The 20,377-nt window shown below is 46.4% G+C and overlaps 1 protein-coding gene across 1 annotated transcript in view; it reads left to right on the top strand.

Moving 5' to 3' along the window:
• Positions 1–20,377, top strand: part of LOC137532589 (cathepsin K-like) — a 97,518-nt gene that overhangs the window by 19,410 nt on the left and 57,731 nt on the right. Inside the window, exon 3 of the mRNA XM_068253255.1 lies at positions 6,066–6,188. Within this exon, the coding sequence (XP_068109356.1) occupies positions 6,066–6,188 (123 nt within the window). The remainder of the gene's footprint in view (positions 1–6,065; positions 6,189–20,377) is intronic.

Raw genomic sequence — 20,377 nt, 5'->3', positions numbered from 1 at the left:
TATAGTTTGAGTTTCACCGCGAACGCGAACCACCGAAGTTCATGCGACTAAGTTAGCGGTCGAACAGTTCGGGCCATCTCTAGTAGCCGTCATTTACAATAGGTATTATAATCTGAAAGCTCTAATCTCTCATATTTTGAATTAGTCCATCTCCATATGGTGGAATATCAACGCATCTTTTGTTTGTTTTCAAAAACACTCCCTGAAAAGCATCTATACAAATATGTATGCCACAGCGCTGATAATTCAAGGATCAACACAAGTATGAGTATCACTCCACTCCAGAGGTCCCTCTTGGTCACAAGACTCACAACCATGACCTATATGCACAAAACCCAGTGCAGGAAAGATCAGAGAGGGTACTCTCAGTAGATTTGCAGTATATACTGTATCCACTTTATTCAATAATAAAATTCAGCTAACACCATAAGGTGTTATGAGGGTCCTAACCCAATTTAGCACCCTCTCTGGTACAAATTGCTTCCCACCCGTGTGGTACTACAGCCCTCTGGTTGGTGTCAATACAGCATTTTTGCTCTTGTCCCGACTAGTTTCGACTTTCCACTGCCCTCAAGGGTGCCACAGGGATCTCAGGCTTAGGGGCGCCACAGGGATCTTAGGGTTAGGGTTAGGCATCCAGGGAGGGATAGGGTTTAGGTTGTGCACCACTAGGGCGGGTTATTTTACCGATAATCTACTAATGGTCATCTCCAGCACCCCTTTGATTGTGCGCCTTATTTACATGTACGAGTTTTTGGACTTACCCAGATGCACTGACTTAATTAAACATGTTATAGCCGATCCCAAAGCTTGGGTCTGACCGGGTGTACAACAGGTTGGTGAGAAAAGTACTAGATGGTGTCACAGGAGGCCAAGTGGTCAGACCACAAATGGCCTTCCAAACGGTGCCAGCACACGGAACGTGCGAACTCTGGTCACAGTCAATGCGCAGGAACCGTTGGGAATTGGCCACAGACAAACCAGAAGGGAGCCTGTGAGGTAGGGTAATTACAGCTTTACACACTATTCCAGGGTATACCTGCCACCACCTCCGTTACCATGGGACAGAGGAGCCCGCCGACTGTCTGTGCCTAGATCTACAAATAAAAACGGTTAAAACACGCTGTATTCTGTCTAGCCAACAACAAACAATAGTAGCGTCTCTTCAGAGACCTGGGATCAGTTTCTGTGTATGCTGAATAATAGGGTAGCTAGAACAACAACTGACAATAGCGTCGGTTTATTGAAAGCAATATAAATAATTAATATATACAGACAATTATTAAAATCAACAATTATTAAAACAGTAATAGCCAGTATGAAATAAAAGGGAGAAAATACTTAGGATTTGTGGAAATATGTCCGTTCTGGGAAAACTTGTAGAATTCCTTTTGTTCAGTTCCAGCAAAGTTTAAAATCCACGCAAACATGGAAAATGTCCTTTGTTCCAGGTTACAGAAGATGGCCAATCAAGATGGCCGCTAGCCATGCGTCCTTTGTTTTCAGTTTAGACAAGATGGCCGCCAACCATGTGTCCTCTGGCTGGCAATGTGCTCTCAGGAAGGTGGAATTTGGAGGACTCAGGGAGGAGTCCCTTGCAACCACTTTTGAACAATGCCCATCTTTGGGTGGAGCCTCAAGTACAGCCCAGGGGTTGGACAGGGGCGGTGTGCCCCCTGGCTGGGTGCTCTATGCCCACCAAATATGACATTTGTCATATCTCGGCTTACGCTTTCCTCACACACATGACCATCACATATTCATATTTAAAAACACACGATTGGTTCGCACGATGGCCAGGGGCCCCGGACCTCTCTCACTGGCCGGGGCCCCAAGGCCAATGCGCGATACCTGGAGGGGAGTGCAGGTGGGCCTGGACCTCTCACACCCAGGCTCTGGACCTCTCACATCCAGAAAACCCACCAACACTGCCTCCATACTGAATGCTAAATTCGACACACACAAGCAATAGAACACAGCAATACATGCATCCAGCTACATTTAAGTCGTCAGCAGGTGCTCGTCAGCCAATCAGGATGCACTGTCATACACCCTTTACCTGCCATACCACATCTAGCAGCCATTAGCATTCAGGTGGGAGGCTTCAGTTGGACGCAAATCGCAAGATTGCGTCGCTAGCAGGACCGCCCCGTGCAGGCATCCCTCCCACAGGGGTCCCTCCCTAACCGCTCACCTGTCTGCCATGTCCTAGAGCTGAAAAAAAAAACGTTTGAAAACACACGATTGGTTCGCACGATGGCCAGGGGCCCCGGACCTCTCTCACTGGCCGGGGCCCCAAGGCCAATGCGCGATACCTGGAGGGGAGTGCAGGTGGGCCTGGACCTCTCACACCCAGGCTCTGGACCTCTCACATCCAGAAAACCCACCAACACTGCCTCCATACTGAATGCTAAATTCGACACACACAAGCAATAGAACACAGCAATACATGCATCCAGCTACATTTAAGTCGTCAGCAGGTGCTCGTCAGCCAATCAGGATGCACTGTCATACACCCTTTACCTGCCATACCACATCTAGCAGCCATTAGCATTCAGGTGGGAGGCTTCAGTTGGACGCAAATCGCAAGATTGCGTCGCTAGCAGGACCGCCCTGTGCAGGCATCCCTCCCACAGGGGTCCCTCCCTAACCGCTCACCTGTCTGCCATGTCCTAGAGCTGAAAAAAAAAAGTTTAAAAACACACGATTGGTTCGCACGATGGCCAGGGGCCCCGGACCTCTCTCACTGGCCGGGGCCCCAAGGCCAATGCGCGATACCTGAAGGGGGGTGCAGGTGGGCCTGGACCTCTCACACCCAGGCTCTGGACCTCTCACATCCAGAAAACCCACCAACACTGCCTCCATACTGAATGCTAAATTCGACACACACAAGCAATAGAACACAGCAATACATGCATCCAGCTACATTTAAGTCGTCAGCAGGTGCTCGTCAGCCAATTAGGATGCACTGTCATACACCCTTTACCTGCCATACCACATCTAGCAGCCATTAGCATTCAGGTGGGAGGCTTCAGTTGGACGCAAATCGCAAGATTGCGTCGCTAGCAGGACCGCCCCGTGCAGGCATCCCTCCCACAGGGGTCCCTCCCTAACCGCTCACCTGTCTGCCATGTCCTAGAGCTGAAAAAAAAAACGTTTAAAAACACACGATTGGTTCGCACGATGGCCAGGGGCCCCGGACCTCTCTCACTGGCCGGGGCCCCAAGGCCAATGCGCGATACCTGGAGGGGAGTGCAGGTGGGCCTGGACCTTTCACACCCAGGCTCTGGACCTCTCACATCCAGAAAACCCACCAACACTGCCTCCATACTGAATGCTAAATTCGACACACACAAGCAATAGAACACAGCAATACATGCATCCAGCTACATTTAAGTCATCAGCAGGTGCTCGTCAGCCAATCAGGATGCACTGTCATACACCCTTTACCTGCCATACCACATCTAGCAGCCATTAGCATTCAGGTGGGAGGCTTCAGTTGGACGCAAATCGCAAGATTGCGTCGCTAGCAGGACCGCCCCGTGCAGGCATCCCTCCCACAGGGGTCCCTCCCTAACCGCTCACCTGTCTGGGGCCCCTGGCCATCGTGCGAACCAATTGTGTGTTTTTAAACGTTTTTTTCAGCTCTAGGACATGGCAGACAGGTGAGCGGTTAGGGAGGGACCCCTGTGGGAGGGATGCCTGCACGGGGCGGTCCTGCAAGCGACGCAATCTTGCGATTTGCGTCCAACTGAAGCACCTGCTGACGACTTAAATGTAGCTGGATGCATGTATTGCTGTGTTCTCTTGCTTGTGTGTGTCGGACATATTCATATTTCTCAGACTAGGCCAGTTCATATGATACCCAACTTGGGCATGTTTGCATGCCCGGTTAAAAAACAGTGGAATCCCCCGAGTTCTGGTTATGCCAGTGGCCCCAATTTAATATCAAAATACTCACAAGATCCGGACCAGCAGAATGAGATAACTTCCACAGCTCTCCGATGTATGGTACTTCTAAAACATGCGTAAAGATCATAACTCTATGTTTCCCTATCCTGGCTGAATGGTTCCGCTAAGTCTGCCTCCTGCTGGAATTAGCTTCCTTGGCTCTGAAAAGACTCCTGGTTTGTTAATTAACATCTGAGTGTTACACCTCTGGCTTAATTAGCAAGTCACAGGGCCAGGTTTCCTACCAGCTGGCAAAGGGGGGGGAACTGCCTTTTTAAAAAAACAGGAATGTCAGTCTCTAATTGCTTGCCCGACTACAATCAATGGCAATCGGCGCAATAAACCGATTGCGTTCTCGTTTCTCACGGCTGTTCCGTGACAGATGGTATACTCACTGTATATACGTGGTTCTTAGAATGATACGAATGTTTTACAAATTAGGGCTACAGAATGTTTTTCCTTGTTAATGGCTATTCTTTGAAGCTTGGCAAAAGCTGATTTTTGGTCGTGGAGATGACCAGAAACCAGAGGGTGGCTTTCCCGTCCAGAGTCTACAATCTGGATATTTTTACTTCTGTAGTGAGTGCACAGGTCAGGTCCAGAGATTTGCATCACTGGAACCTATAGGCACAGATGTCCTGGCCCCCTAGACTTCACCCCCCCCCCCATGAACCTACAAACCCCCCCGAACTGCACTGCAAGTGTGCTGGCTGTTCCAGCTGTCACTTATCCCTTCCTTCCCTTGCCCATCATAGGCAGCTACAGGTGTCCCTTAGCATTAGTTAGCCAGTGGTACCCTCAATATTTAGTATCTAGTGGTGCCCCGACTGAAGGGAGATCTGGTCAGTGGAATGCCGAGAGCTGGGTGAGTAACCTCTTATTTACGCTTTGCTCGGGACTCTGCATGGGGGAGGAGGGAGGGAGGCACTCGGAGTGGAGTGAGCCACCTTTCCATCATCAGGCATCTGTAGACATGTGCCTACAGCGCCTTATGGTAAATTTGTCCCTGGCATAGGTGCAGTTATAATCAGACACCTGCATGGGAGCAGGAGCTTACTTGCTTCCTGAGCACTTAGCAACACCCATGATAACTATGAGCAGGGTCGGACTGGGACACTGGGGGCCCACCAAAGACATTTCAACCTAAGGCCCACACATCCCAAGATTGCGGTGGAAAAAGGGCGTGACCATGCACCGGAAGGTGGGCATGGTCATGATGTATTATGGACAGGGCCAAATGTACATGATCTTAGCAGCATTGTAATTCAGAGACACTGCTGCCCAGCGAAACTTTGCATAGAGTCCCCTCCATCAATATAAAGTAATGTCCTACTTTGCAGAGGTTGCAACCGCAGAGATTGCAGAGGTTGCGACCGCATCGGGGCCCTTGGGCCAAAGGGGCCCCGAAGGGCCCTCCCTCAACTACAGTATTACCTCTCTATTGGTCCTTTGCTCATAATAATCACTTCTATAGATACTTTGAACAGTGGTAATCATTAACAATCTATTTCCCATCCCCTTCTTGCACCTCTGACACTGTAGTTGCCATTGGCAGTTTTTGGTGCGCCGTATCAATTGTTATGTATAGAGTGCTTGGGGGGCCCCAATGTAAAACTTGCATCTAGGCCTACAGTTCCTTAGCTATGCTACTGCTCTCAGCATGAGTGATTACAGCACTGAGAAGAGAATTTGTATTCTGCAGGCAGCAATTGGAGGTCTGTCAGACAAGGAGGGGGGGGGGGCACCAGAGACCTGGAGGGGGGGGGGCCCACAGAGGGAAAAAAAACTGTACTACTGTAGCCCAGTCCGACCCTGACTATGAGTTAACACATTATACTAAAATACAAAGATTGTATTTTGCTATTTATTAGCTTGCTGCAGTGAAGTGGTCAAACAATCAGCCAAGCTGCTATTTGTTTTCCTTTCTGAAAATCCCCTGACTATTACTGGAGTTTTACCATTAATACAACTTAATTCCTCTGCTGCACACTATGATTCTTTTTTAGTAAATAAGCCCATTAAACCATGTAATAATCTGGTGGTTTTTGCACATGGAGGAGTGTCAGTCGCTATATACGTCTAATTTTCAGTTTTTCTCTCTTGCTGTCCTGCAGCTGGAAGAGGTAATGAGACGATTGATCTGGGAGAAGAACTACAAACTGATCACCACCCATAATCAAGAGTTTCTGCAAGGCCATCACACGTATGAATTGGCCATGAATCGTCTGGGAGACATGGTAAGTTACCAAAATTATATAAGGGGGGAGATTGTCCATTTACAATAATATTTTGATTGGTCAAATCAAGTACACACACGGCCATTTTAAAGCAAACCTGTTATAAAGAAAAAATATAAGGAGGTACTATTACACTATAGTCTATTTTTGTGATTGTAGGAACCCAACAAAACAAAGAGTCCACACAGCATATTGAGCCTATTAATTCTCTATGAAACATTTATCAAGCTAGTCCTTGCTCAAATCTGCCATGAAAAAGCACCAAAGGAGTAGCCTGGAATAGTAACCCCCAGTATAGGAAGATAAACACAGGGACACGAGAGCCCAATATAGTGTAGTATGTATTGGAATGGGGGAGGGAGATAAGTTTGAGATAAGTACAGTACAACACAATACAATACAATAACATTTCTATAGCGCTTTTCTCCCATAGAACTTACAAACCAGGGTTACCTCAAGGCAACCACTGTGCTAATAGGTGGGGAGAACAAGACTGTTCCCACTCAGGAGTAAGAAGTCACTCTCTGTAGATAGGAAGAAAGATAAAGCTTTCCGCCCTTCCACCAAGGGTGGGCTGGTATATGTCGCTGGAGAACAGAAGCACCAAAAGGATAAAACAATATAAAAAGTTTAAAACCTGGACGTGGTAGAGGTGGATTCTTAGCCACTCCAAAGGACTCGACAATAGGCACGTGTTGACAGATAACACAAAATTTTATTTACACACTCCAAGAGGCGCTTAGTACAGACCCGGACAGCAATCGCTATATACTCCTTTCTGAACTTCCTGAGGAAGCGGGGTCATGCCCGTGAAACGCGTTGCCATATTGTGGAGTGTGGAAAAAAAATGTAGTGTTATATGTCAACACGTGCCTATTGTCGAGTCCTTTGGAGTGGCTAAGAATCCACCTCTACCACGTCCATGTTTTAAACTTTTTGTATTGTTTTATCCTTTTGGCGCCTTTGTTCCCCAGTATAGGTAGCCTGGAAAATTTGCCCCCAGTATAGGTAGTCTGGAATAGTTGCACCTAGTATAGGTAGCCATGCAGAGTACAGAGCAGCTGGAAGATATGCCAGTATATATAGAAAGTATATATAGTCAGATCCCCCTGTATATAACCAGTGTACATAGCCAGATCTCCCCTGTATATAGCCAACGTATATATAGCCAGATCCCCCTTGTATATAGCCAGTGTATATAGCCAGACACCCCCCTTCATATAGCCAATGTATATAGCCAGACCCACCCCATATAGCCAGTGTATATAGGCAGACCCCCACCCCTCATATAGCCAGTGTGTATATAGCCAGATTCCCTCATATAGTCAGTGTATATAGCCAGACCCCCCTCACATAGCCAGTGTATATAGCCAAACTCCCTATATAGCCAGTATGTATAGCCAGCCCCCCTCCATATAGCCGGTGTATATAGCCAGACACCCCCCCCCACACACACACACGGCTGTATTATCTCCTCCTCTTGGTCCCCTCCTTCGCAAAGTTGGATCCCCGTGCTGTGTGCTCCACTCACTCCCTAGCGGCATGCCATGCTTCATACCGCAGTGGTGACGGCAGTGTGAATAGCACAGTAACAGCGCCGGCCTTATACAGAAGGGTAAACAGAGATCACTTCCTGTATACGGCCAGCGCTGTTACTGTGCAACTTGAACTGCAGGTTGCCGCTGCGGTGTGAAGCATGGCATGCATGCCACCGGGACAGTTTTGTAAAGGTAATACCTTTTAATGGCTTACTGATAAAGATAAATTATGCAAGCTTTCAGGGATCTAGAAAGCTTGCATAATTTAACTCTAACTGTAACTATTCAGTTAGTCGTTAAAAAGGTATTGCTTTTACAAAACTTTGTTAATTCTACCTACTTAATTTGATTGGCTAACACAGTACAGAAACTTTTTTGCTACTGGAAAAAGTGAAGAATGCCCAGTGTCCCAAAATACACATTAACCATTTAAGCCTTCTGGACTTAGAGGCTACGTCCAGAAGGCCATGTGCGCTCCCGTGGCCGATCACGCACGTGCACGCACGCTCCGGGCCACGGATTGATAGCCCAGGAATCAATTAATCGGGACATGGTGCCCGATCACTGATTCATTTTCCCGGCAGAAAAAGCGACCGCTTCTCTTGGAAGCCTCGCTTTTTCTGCCTCCTACGACTTTCTGCCTCCTACGACCCCCTATGTCCCTCTAAGCATACATGTTATGCTTAGAGTGACATCATGTAAACAAACTCAAGGTTGCCATTGCAACCAAAAAGTAAAACTACATCTACATGTAAAAAACAAACAAAAAACAAACACATATTTACATTAAAAAATTACTATTTACATCCCACCCTCCCAAAAATACCCAGATAAAATGTTTAATAATAATAATAAAAAAACATTACAATAAAAAAAACAAACACATAAATATTTACCTAAGGGTCTAAAACTTTTTAAATATCCATGTAAAGATGAAATATTTCTTTTTTTATTATAAGCTTGTAAATATTGTCGCCATACATTACGATAGGGACATAATTTAAACGGTGTAATACCTGGGACTATTAGGCAAATATAATACATGGGGTTTTAATTATGGAGGCATGTATTATTTTAAAACTATAATCAGGGCCGGTTTAAACAACAATGGGGCCCCAAGGCAAAATAAACCTGGGAGGCCCACCCCAACAGATACCCCGGAACAAAAATCGGCATTAAGGGACCTTTTTTGCAGCTGGTATAGTCAGCGTTTGAAGCACCAATCGGTCGGAGCTCCACATTCTGGCTACCCCAGCCTGCATGGGGGACAAGGGGTTAAAAAGTTTCAGGGGGGACCCCACATAATTTTTTTAAAAAAAATTCCCACACTCTAAACATAAAAAAATTGGGAAAATAGGAAAAAAATGCCAGGGATCTTCATACAGCCATATTGCGGCTGTATAGCGATCCCTGGCCAAAGCGCTGCGGCTGCGTATGGACCCCCTGGAAACCCCGTCAGGAAATTTATGGCTCTTTCTTTTGATACATGTAAAATTACACTGCTAGCTTTGCTACTAAAAGTGACATTTATCGCATTTAAAAGTATACTTTTTCCCCTCGAAACTTTAAAATCGATTTTCTCAAAAACTATAAGGTCTTTTTGAAAAATAGTTTTTTCCTCTTATTCCCAATGATCTCCTTAACATATCCTGCAAATTTAGGGTTTCTAGAATTTAAGGTTGATTTGCTATTAACCGTTAAAGTCGGCAGGTTTTTAAATGTGTATTTTTTTTCCTTTGAAACTTTAACATCGATTTTCTCAAAAACTATAAGGTCAATTTGAATTTTTTTTTCCTCTTGTAGCCACTGGGGGCCCCTACAAGCTCTGGGGCCCTGGGGCAGCTGCCTCCTTTGCCTCTATGGTAGCACCGACCCTGACTATAATGGCCGAAAACTGAGAAATAATGATTTTTTCCCGTTTTTTTCTTATTTTTCCTGTTAAAATGCATTTACAGTAAAGTAGCTCTTAGCAAAATCTACCACCCAAAGAAAGCCTAATTGGTGGCGGAAAAAACAAGATATAGATCAGTTAATTGTGATAAGTAGTGATAAAGTTATAGGATAATGCATGGGAGGTGAACATTGCTCGGATGCATAAAGTGAAAACGACTGAAGGCTGAAGTGGTTAAAGGAGCCTCTAATTACACAGCTAATTTTTAGTAATGTGTCATAAGCTATGGATGAGGGGTGATTTAACTTTGGAAGAGAAGGGAATAAGAGATAGGTTAGTACTAGCAGGTTTCTTGAGTAGAGATGGGCCGAACGGTTCGACCGCAAAACATTCTGCATGAACTTCGGTGGTTCGTGTTCGCGGTGAACCGTGAACTATACGCAAGTTCGACCCGCCCCTATACTACATCTACATCATTAGGGCCAACTTTGACCCTCTGGCTACCCTGTGTCTGTTGACTATGATGTAATCAGGCTACACTCCCTCCTGGACTCCCCCTCCTTATAAAAGGCAGGCAGGGAAGGGAGAAGGGAGAAGGGAGAGAACCTGCTGTAGACATAAGGAAAGCTTAGTAAAGGTGGCCACACACCATACAATTTTTTAAATATCTGTTCAATTTAAGAATTGCAATCAATTTTTCTGACTGATTGCAACAAATTAAAAAATATGACCAATGTACCACACACCTATGTTCAATTTTTCCCCAATTATGATAAAAATGATTGGAAACTCTGAGAAAATTGCTAGGGTGTGTATATTAATAAACTTACAATCCGGTTTCAATAATTTTTATTAAAGGATTTTCAAAATTATATACAGTCATAATAACAATGACAATATGCAAAGGCGTCAACTTTAACATCACATAGTATGTATACAAATACATACAATATACGGATATACATAGTTGCAAAATAGAATTTAAAAACAATGTTTACATAGTAATATAAGTCATACCATAGTTTATAATAGTCTATATCAAAATAACACTTTCAGTACAATACAGTACAACATCTATTAGGTAGGTCTGTCTACAATAATATTTGGATTTCTTAATAAGTTCGATGAAGAAAGCAATTCTATGTCATTGTAGAGTCTAAATAATTCTTCAGCTAGGTGCTATTTACTTCAGTAAGATTGAATTTGGATTAAATTAGATTTCTGAGTGCTTATAAAATGGCTCATTTTATTATAATTCTTCAGTAAATAGATGTTCAACTAGAAGAGTATATCCACATATCAGTTATCTTATCAAAACTACTATGTTGAACCAAGATGTCTGGAAAATGGGGGATTAAACCACCCTTCTGAGATTCCAGACACCTCAAGGTTCTGATTTCCAAGGGAAGAAATAATAAACTTACAATCCAACACACACCATACAATCTTTAGAGAAATTGAACACAAATATCTGGCATTCCGGATCGATTTAAATCGAAAAAAACGGGACTTCCGATCGGATTTTTCAGTCGAATGAAAAAAAAAAGCTTTCGATTTTTTTGAGAGATACGATCGTTTTCATCGAATTGCTGTAAAATCGGATCATTTTATTGTATCGTGTGTAGCCACCTTTAGGCTCTTGTTAGGCTTGTTAGCTTGCTCCTTGCTGATATATATTGCTAAAAAGCACCCCTCAACAGCTCTTTTGAGAGCTAATGTTGTTCTTGTGATCTATTTTGTGTGTGTGTGTCCCACAGACACTTGTGTTGCATATACAGCCCTGTCAGTCAGTCGCAGCTGGCCCTTGGCCCCTTGGTAATTCCTACTGTGCCACTGCCAGGCCCAGCACATTCAGTGACTACCTGTGTTTGCAACAGCTGCACATTTGGAATACCAATCACTGCATACCTACCTGTTCAGTGCACCTACCTACGTGAGCGCACGCAGTGTTGTACACCACCAGTTACTGCACCTGTTCACGGTACCTGTGTGTGTGACAGCTGCACATTTGTAATACCAATCACTGCATACCTACCTGTTCAGTGCACCTACCCACGTGAGCACACGCAGTGTTATATGCCACCAGTCACTGAACCTGTTCACGGTTAGTGGTGCTCGGATACCTCTTTTTGATATCTGGTTTGTTCTAGATCCAAATAGTAAAAAATCTGCATACATCCAGATATCTGGATACCTCTCTTTGATATCTGGGTTGTTCCAGATCCAGATAGTAAAAAGTAGGGATTGGACGAATCCACAATTTCTTCGAATCCGAATACGAATCCGAATCTAAAAAGGTTCTCGAATATCTCGAACCTTTCGAATCCCGAATCTAACGAATCCTGCGTTCCGTGGAATGGTTGCCCACAGTATAGGTAGGCAGGCTAGGTGCTCACACTATAGGTAGCTAGGTAAAGGTGCCTTCAGTATTGCTAGCTAGGCATAGGTGCCTTCAGTATAGCTAGCTAGGCATAGGTGCCTTCAGTATAGCTAGCTAGGTATAGGTGCCTTCAGTATAGCTAGCTAGGTATAGGTGCCTTCAGTATAGCTAGCTAGGTATAGGTGCCTTCAGTATAGCTAGCTAGGCATAGGTGCCTTCAGTATAGCTAGCTAGGTATAGGGGCCTTCAGTATAGCTAGGTATAGGGGCATTCAGTATAGCTAGGTATAGGGGCATTCAGTATAGCTAGGTATAGGGGCATTCAGTATAGCTAGGTAGGTATAGGGGCCCTCAGTATAGCTAGTTAGGTATAGGGGCATTCAGTATAGCTAGGTATAAGGGCCCTCAGTATAGCTAGTTAGGTATAGGGGCCCTCAGTATAGCTAGTTAGGTATAGGGGCATTCAGTATAGCTAGTTAGGTATAGTGGCATTCAGTATAGTTAGTTAGGTATAGGGGCCCTCAGTATAGCTAGTTAAAATGGCATTCAGTATAGCTAGGTATAAGGGGATTCAGTATAGATAGTTTGGTATAGGGGACCTCAGTATAGCTAGCTAGGTATAGGGGTCTTCAGTATAGCTAGGTATAGGGGCATTCAGTATAGCTAGTTAGGTATAGGGACCCTCAGTATAGCTAGTTAGGTATAGGGGCATTCAGTGAAGCTAGTTAGGTATAGGGACCCTCAGTATAGCTAGTTAGGTATAGGGACCCTCAGTATAGCTAGTTAGGTATAGGGGCATTTAGTGTAGCTAGTTAGGTATAGGGACCCTCAGTATAGCTAGTTCGGTATAGGGGCATTCAGTGTAGCTAGTTAGGTATAGGGACCCTCGGTATAGCTAGTTAGGTATAGGGGCATTCAGTATAGCTAGTTTGGTATAGGGGCCCTCAGTATAGCTAGGTATAGGGGCATTCAGTATAGCTAGTTAGGTATAGGGACCCTCAGTATAGCTAGTTAGGTATAGGGGCATTTAGTGTAGCTAGTTAGGTATAGGGACCCTCAGTATAGCTAGTTCGGTATAGGGGCATTCAGTGTAGCTAGTTAGGTATAGGGACCCTCAGTATAGCTAGGTATAGGGGCATTCAGTATAGCTAGTTAGGTATAGGGACCCTCAGTATAGCTAGTTAGGTATAGGGGCATTCAGTATAGCTAGTTAGGTATAGGGGCATTCAGTGTAGCTAGTTAGGTATAGGGACCCTCAGTATAGCTAGTTCGGTATAGGGGCATTCAGTGTAGCTAGTTAGGTATAGGGACCCTCAGTATAGCTAGGTATAGGGGCATTCAGTATAGCTAGTTAGGTATAGGGACCCTCAGTATAGCTAGTTAGGTATAGGGGCATTCAGTATAGCTAGTTAGGTATAGGGGCATTCAGTATAGCTAGTTAGGTATAGGGGCATTCAGTATAGCTAGGTAGGTATAGGGACCCTCAGTATAGCTAGTTAGGTATAGGGGCATTCAGTATAGCTAGTTAGGTATAGAGGCCCTCAGTATAGCTAGTTAGGTATAGGGGCATTCAGTATAGCTAGTTAGGTATAGGGGCATTCAGTATAGCTAGTTAGGTATAGGGACCCTCAGTATAGCTAGTTAGGTATAGGGGCATTCAGTATAGCTAGTTAGGTATAGGGGCATTCAGTATAGCTAGTTAGGTATAGGGACCCTCAGTATAGCTAGTTAGGTATAGGGACCCTCAGTATAGCTTAGTTAGGTATAGGGACCCTCAGTGTAGCTAGTTAGGTATAGGGGCATTCAGTGTAGCTAGTTAGGTATAGCCGCATTCAGTGTAGCTAGTTAGGTATAGACGCCTTGAGTATAGCTAGCTAGGGTACCCCTCCCTCTGTGCGTCTCCTCTGCTCATCCCCTACAAAGAAAAAAAAAGCATCAGCTCACCTAACAAGGGGATCCAGCGCCGAATCCCGCTGCATCCCCCGCTCGTCCTTTTCCGATCCCCCGCTCGTCCTCTTCCGACCCCCCCGCGCCTCCTCTGCTCGCCCCTTGCATAGATGTGAGCATTGGCTCACCTAACACCTGCCCTGGATTCCCTACCTGCCGCCAGCGCAGAGCCGCAGACCTCTTGTTTCCTCCTCTGTTCCCTCTAGTAACCGCCCGGCGCTTCAGTGATGACGCGATGCAAAAGCGGATCACTAGGGGGAACAGAGGAGGAAGCAAGAGGTCTGCGGCTCTGCGCTGGCGGCAGGTAGGGAATCCAGGGCAGGTGTTAGGTGAGCCAATGCTCACATCTATACAAGCGGCGAGCGGAGGAGGCGCGGGAAGGGGGGGGGGGTCGGAATAGGACGAGCGGGGGATTGGCGGTGGTGCGGGGATGCAGCGGGATTCGGCGGATTCGTTTAGGGGGAAATTGCGTCGGGATTCGAATCCACGAATCTCGAATATTTCTCAATATTCGAGGGATTCGTGGATTCGCCGGATTCGCCGTCCCACCCCTAGTAAAAAGCTGGATAAATCCAGATATCTGGATACGAACCGAAATGGCTGTAAATTAACATCAGGAGGTTTCAGACAGCAGTCGTGTAGCCCACATTGTGTCCAATGCACAACTGGGACATCACAGTTTGCAGCCCAGACATCTCAAAAAAATTAAACAGTTTTTTTTTTTTCAACAAAATACAGCTATTGAAGTGGCGCAAAGTGACAGTGGCAGACTGGCAGCAGAAGATTTGTTCTGTGTGGTGGGTAGAGATCTCTGTTGTAGAGCTGGTGGTGGCCTGCTCATGCACCATCAGCTCCATCACAGACTCGGTGTCTTTCTCCTCCAATGTGTGCCGACGACCCTGCTGGAGAATGGCCACTACACGCTGCTGCACCTCTGCAATGTGACTCCCTCTAACAGCTGGGCATCCAGTGCGTCCACGGCCAGTGGCTAGCGGCGGAATGGACACTGACACGGCAGAACTGCCGACGATGGCGGCAATGCTGCTCCCTCTCCTTTTGCCCTTGCTTTTCATGCTGCCCCTCCCCCGGCTGCCAGTGCCAGCAGACATAGTAAAACTTTATATGTGTCCAAATGAAGTGGGGTACTTGTACTTTATTCAAATCAGTAGTACTAGTAGATAGTAGCAGTAGTAGAACTTCAACTAATGGAGTGACAGCAGAGTAGCACACACTGCCACATAACTGTCTGTCTATGTGTCACACTGTAACAGCACTGCAATTAAAGTATGCTAACTCAATACAAATTAACTATATATAACTGGTAGTAGTAGAATAGTTGTAGCAGTACTAGAAGAAATTCAACTGACAGAGTGACTGGAGCACACACTAACTGTCTATCTGTCACACACTGACTGACTCTAACAGCAGCACTGCAGTAACTATCTGTAGTAAATAAAGCTAACACAGTAGTAGTACTCTCTCTAACAACTAACAACACATTATAAGACTAGTAGTAGTACAGTAATCTAATCCCTAATAACCTTCAAGCTATACTGTAGCTAAGGCTGGCAGCAGGTCTAGCCTGTGCACACAGCAGGCCCTAACCTAGCCTAGCAGCAGCAGCACTGAGTCTGACTGTCACATTGGCTAAAATCAAAATACAAGCTAGCTAACTAAAAAACAATAAAATACTGGTGTAGTACAAGTGTTTAGGAGCAAAAACGGTTTAACTCAGTAATACAGCATTTGCTTAGCCAACAGCACTTGAGATGTCTCTCAGTGAGCAGTCACAAGCAAGGACGAGATTCTCATCATGGCGCCTGCCTTATATACTGGAGGGGCTGACCAGGGTTCCCCTCTGTGATTGGTTGCTAGGGCTTCGGCTGGAAGCCCTCTGATTGGCTCAATGGTTCAATGGTGGTTACGCTATCCAGATCTGGGTATCCGAACTAGGTATCTGGACTGATTTCCAGATACCTAATAGGTATCTGAGTTAGCTCGGATAGTGCATTCCGGATTTATCCAGGTATATGGAATCTGTATCCTGGTTCGGATACCAGAAAAAAGTTCGGCTAGCTGGATAGTTCGGGTATCTGGAATCTGGATGAGCATCACTGTTCACGGTGCCTGTGTGTGTGACAGCTGCACATTTGTAATACCAATCACTGCATACCTACCTGTTCAGTGCACCTACCTACGTGAGCGCACGCAGTGTTATATACCACCAGTCACTGCACCTGTTCACGGTACCTGTGTGTCCGACAGCTGCACATTTGTAATACTAGTCATTGCATAATTGTTCACAGTACCTGTGTGACCGCACGCTGTTTAATATACCAGTCCGGGCATACCTGTTAACTGCACCTGTGTGACAGCTGCACAGTGTATTGTAATACCAGTCACTGCATACCTTTCACTGCACCTGTGTGACTGCACATTGTATTAGTCAAGTCAGTGCATACCTTTCACTTCATCCCCCCCAATATTGGCAAAACAGGCAGAGGCAGAGGCAGGCCACCCAGCAGGTCTGTTCGAGGTCATGCTGTCATGATTTTGTGTGGCCCTGGACCAAAGTACAGTGTTCAGAAGGTGTGTGCCATCAACCCCCAAGATTGTCAGGACGTAGTTGACTATTTAACACAGAACACCTCATCTTCCTCAGCTTCCGCACGGAAGCGTGACATATCTTCCTCCTCCTGCTCTGATTCTGGCACCCCACTTAACACTCAGTCGGCCGCCACCAACAAAGTGCCATCACCCTAAGGCTCAGCGTTGTGGAAATTTTTTTGTGTGTCTGCCTCAGACGAGAGCAATGCCATCTGTACTTTCTGCCACCAAAAATTGAGCCGTGGAAAGACCAAGATCCGCGTAGGGACAACTTCCTTACACATGATGACAAAGCACAAACTGCAATGGGATGACCGCCTGAGGAAAAGCAGCACACAAAAGCAAAGCTACACACCGCAGTGGAAGATACCAGGCTGCAATTATTTCTAAAAAAAAGGGATACCCGAACTGTACCGTGATGTTGAAAGGCAAGTGGTGTCATCTCTGGCACACAGCGTTAGGTCAAGGGTCCATCTGACGACGTGGTCTGCAAAGCACGGTCAGGCCTGCCCGAAGACTAAGTCGCTGATGGCGCCTTCATTGTGACTCACCATGTTTGTGACCTCCTCAAACGGCTGTATGAGCCTGCAGACATTTTGCATGAGTGTCCAGTACTTCGGCCAGCATGTCCTTTTACTGTAGTTGTACAGATACTGGTTGACGGCTTTCTCCTGTTGTAGCAGTCAGTCAAACATCAGGAGCGTTGAATTCCAGCGAGTCGGGCTATTGCTAATCAAGCACCTCACCAGCAAGTTGTTTCTCTGCTGAATATTGGCCAAGTGTGCCATCACTGTGTAAGACCGCCTGAAATGCCCACACACCTTCCTGGACTGCTTCAGGACCTCCTGTAAGCCTGGGTACTTAGACACAAATCTTTGAATTATTAGATTCAGCACATGTGCCATGCAGGGTACATGTGTCAACTTTCCCAAACTCAAAGCCGAAATTATATTGCTGCCGTTGTCACACACCACGTTGCCGATCTCCAGTTTGTGCGGGGTCAGCCACTGATCCACCTGTTTGTTCAGAGCATCCAGGAGAGCTGCTCCAGTGTGACTCTTGGCTTTGAGGCAAGACATGTCCAAGATGGCGTGACTGCGTTGTACCTGGCATTCAGCATAGGCCCTGGGGAGCTGGGGGTGTGTAGCTGGAGAGGAGATCGCAGCACCAGTAGAGTAGCACTGCCACTCAGCCAAGGAGGAGGAGGAGGATAACAGCGAAGAGGAAGTAGCAGGAGGAGTAGGAGGAGAAGGAGAGGAGGTGGCAGCAGGCCTGCCTGCAAGCCGTGGAGGTGTCACAACTAGGTCCGCTGCACAGCCACGTACTCCCTGCTTGCCAGCGGTCACCAGGTTGACCCAATGGGCTGTATAAGTAATGTACCTGCCCTGACTGTGCTTTGCAGACCTGGTCAGATGGACCCTTTACCCAACGCTGTGTGTCAGGGATGACACCACTTGCCTTTCAACTTCATGGTACAGAATGCTGTGTGCCAGGGATGACACCACTTGCCTTTAAACTTCATGGTACAGTTTGGGTATCGCCTTTTTTGAAAAATAATTGCGGCCTGGTATCTTCCACTGCGGTGTGTGGCTTTGCTTTTGTGTGCTGCTTTTCCTCAGGTGGTCTGTAATGATCTGCTCAGCTGGCTGCACAGGCAGACAGCTGTTTGACCATTCCTTAAGTCTGTGGGATGCAGGTCTCTGGATAAGAGACCTGTCTTTGCTTTGCAAGCTTCAGACCTGCTCTGCTAAGGAATTTGCATATACTGATTATGCAAATTGCCTAGTCGCCTCCCTTGAAGGCTTGCAGCATAAATACCATGTGATCCCACAAACCTTGGCTGGTCATGGTTTGTTACTGTTGAAACACTCCTGGAGTGTCAGCCTTGCTATTGTCTGCTAAAGATTATCTTAGAGCATTCCTGGGGATTGCATTAGGCATCCCTATAGCACAGTCAGGTTGTATTATTGTATTGCCTGTTCTTTCTTCTGTTTGTCCTTGCGATTACACTGTCGCCAGTGGTTGGCGATGGTGAATCGTTTGTTTCTGTACTTGGATCACACTTGCTCTGGCGGAAAGAGCATTGGATCCTGCTAGCCTGTTTTTGTGCTTGGATCACACTTGCTCTGGCGGAAAGAGCAGTGGATCCTACTAAGCTCTGTTTCTGTACTTGGATCGCACTTGCTCTGGCGGAAAGAGCAGTGGATCCTGTTAACTCTGTTTCCCTACTTGGTTCACACTCGCTCTGGCGGAAAGAGCAGTGGATCCTTCCTGTCCTGTCCCTGAACCTAGATCGCACTCGCTCTGGCGGAAGAGCGGTGGATCTTATCTGACCTATTCCTGTTTCTGTTTGTTCGTCTGTCTGGATCGCACTCGCTCTAGCGGTAGCAGCGGTGGTTCCTTTTGTACTCTGTCTGGGAGTGTAGGCCAGAGCTGCGGTTGCTGCTGGCTGCTCCTTCTCTCTGTCTTGTCTGATACGAACGCTTGCTGTAGGCTCGGTGGGGTAACCATTAAGCAAGCGTTCGCGTTCTCTGTTTCGTGTTTGTGTGGCGTTGGTTAGTTAGGGTGGCGTGCTTGTCTCTGTTGCGCTTAACGTGCGGAGACCGCGCCATGAACGCATTCGCTGTTGCGAATGAGTGCGGTGTTCGCGTTTAGCTAGCATTTGTTATTTTCCTTATCTTCTCATTGTTGTTTGCTGTGCCTTTGGTACTCTCGTGCTCTGTCTTGCTCAGTCTTGTGTCACTTCTGGCAATCGCCTCTCTCGCGATTGCGTTCCTACTTTGTTTCTGCTGTTGTGTGTTCACCGTCGCGGGTTGGCGACTAGATTGGTGCATACATTCTGTTCCTGTGCTCATTCTCATTGGCAATCACAACTCTTGCGATTGCGTTCTCACTTGGTTTCCACTGTTGTGTGTTCGCCATTGCAGGTTGGCGACGAGATTGGTGGACATACATACATTCCTTCTCTGTGCTTATTCAGTCTTGTGTCGCTGTTAGCAATCGCCATCTCTTGCGATTGCTTTCCCACCTGATCTTCATGGTTGTGTGTTCATCGTCGCTGGATGGCGACTAGATTGGTGGACACACATACACCCTGTCGCTGTACTCTCTCTCTTTAAGGGCTATCTTGCCCTGCATTGCTTCCCTTCGTACAATTCCACTGGGATCTGTGGCTGTGCAGAGGATCTGTTCCTCTGCACTCCATGGCTCCATCTGCCGGAAGGAATTCCCTTCTACAGGTGCATTGCAACTTTTGCTGGGTTCTCTCAGATTATACGCTTGTGGAGGATTTCCGCAGTGTCAGCGCGCGTCCTGTGCACTGACCACAGAAAGTATTCCACAATTGTTACATGGTCATCCCATTGCAGTTTGTGCTTTGTCATCATGTGTAAGGAAGTTGTCCCTACACAGGTTTTGGTCTTTCCACTCCTAATCGCCACAAATTTTCGGAAGGTTTCAGAGTCCAACAGCTGGTATGGTAACAGCTGGCGAGCTAACAGTTCCACCAAGCCAGCGGTCAGATGCAGGGCAAGGGGGTGACTGGCAGACATTGGCTTCTTCCGCTCAAAGATTTCCTTCATGGACACCTGGCTGCTGTGGGCAGGGGAGCAGGAACCGCTCAAGGTCAGAGGTGGAGTGGAGAAGGGTGGCTGTGAAGGTGCAAGGGAGAAAGCGGCTGAAGATAATGCACCTGAAGGAGGAAGAGAAGAAGGAGGGTGGCTTTGCTTTTGTGTGCTGCTTTTCCTCAGGTGGTCTTCCCATTGCAGTTTGTGCTTTTTCGTCATGTGCCTTCGTAAGGCAGTTGTCTCTACGCGGGTCTTGGTCTT

The sequence above is a fragment of the Hyperolius riggenbachi genome, chromosome 9, assembly GCF_040937935.1.
Source record: "Hyperolius riggenbachi isolate aHypRig1 chromosome 9, aHypRig1.pri, whole genome shotgun sequence".
Taxonomy (NCBI): Eukaryota; Metazoa; Chordata; class Amphibia; order Anura; family Hyperoliidae; genus Hyperolius; species Hyperolius riggenbachi.
This window is presented reverse-complemented; position numbering and strand designations above follow the sequence as displayed.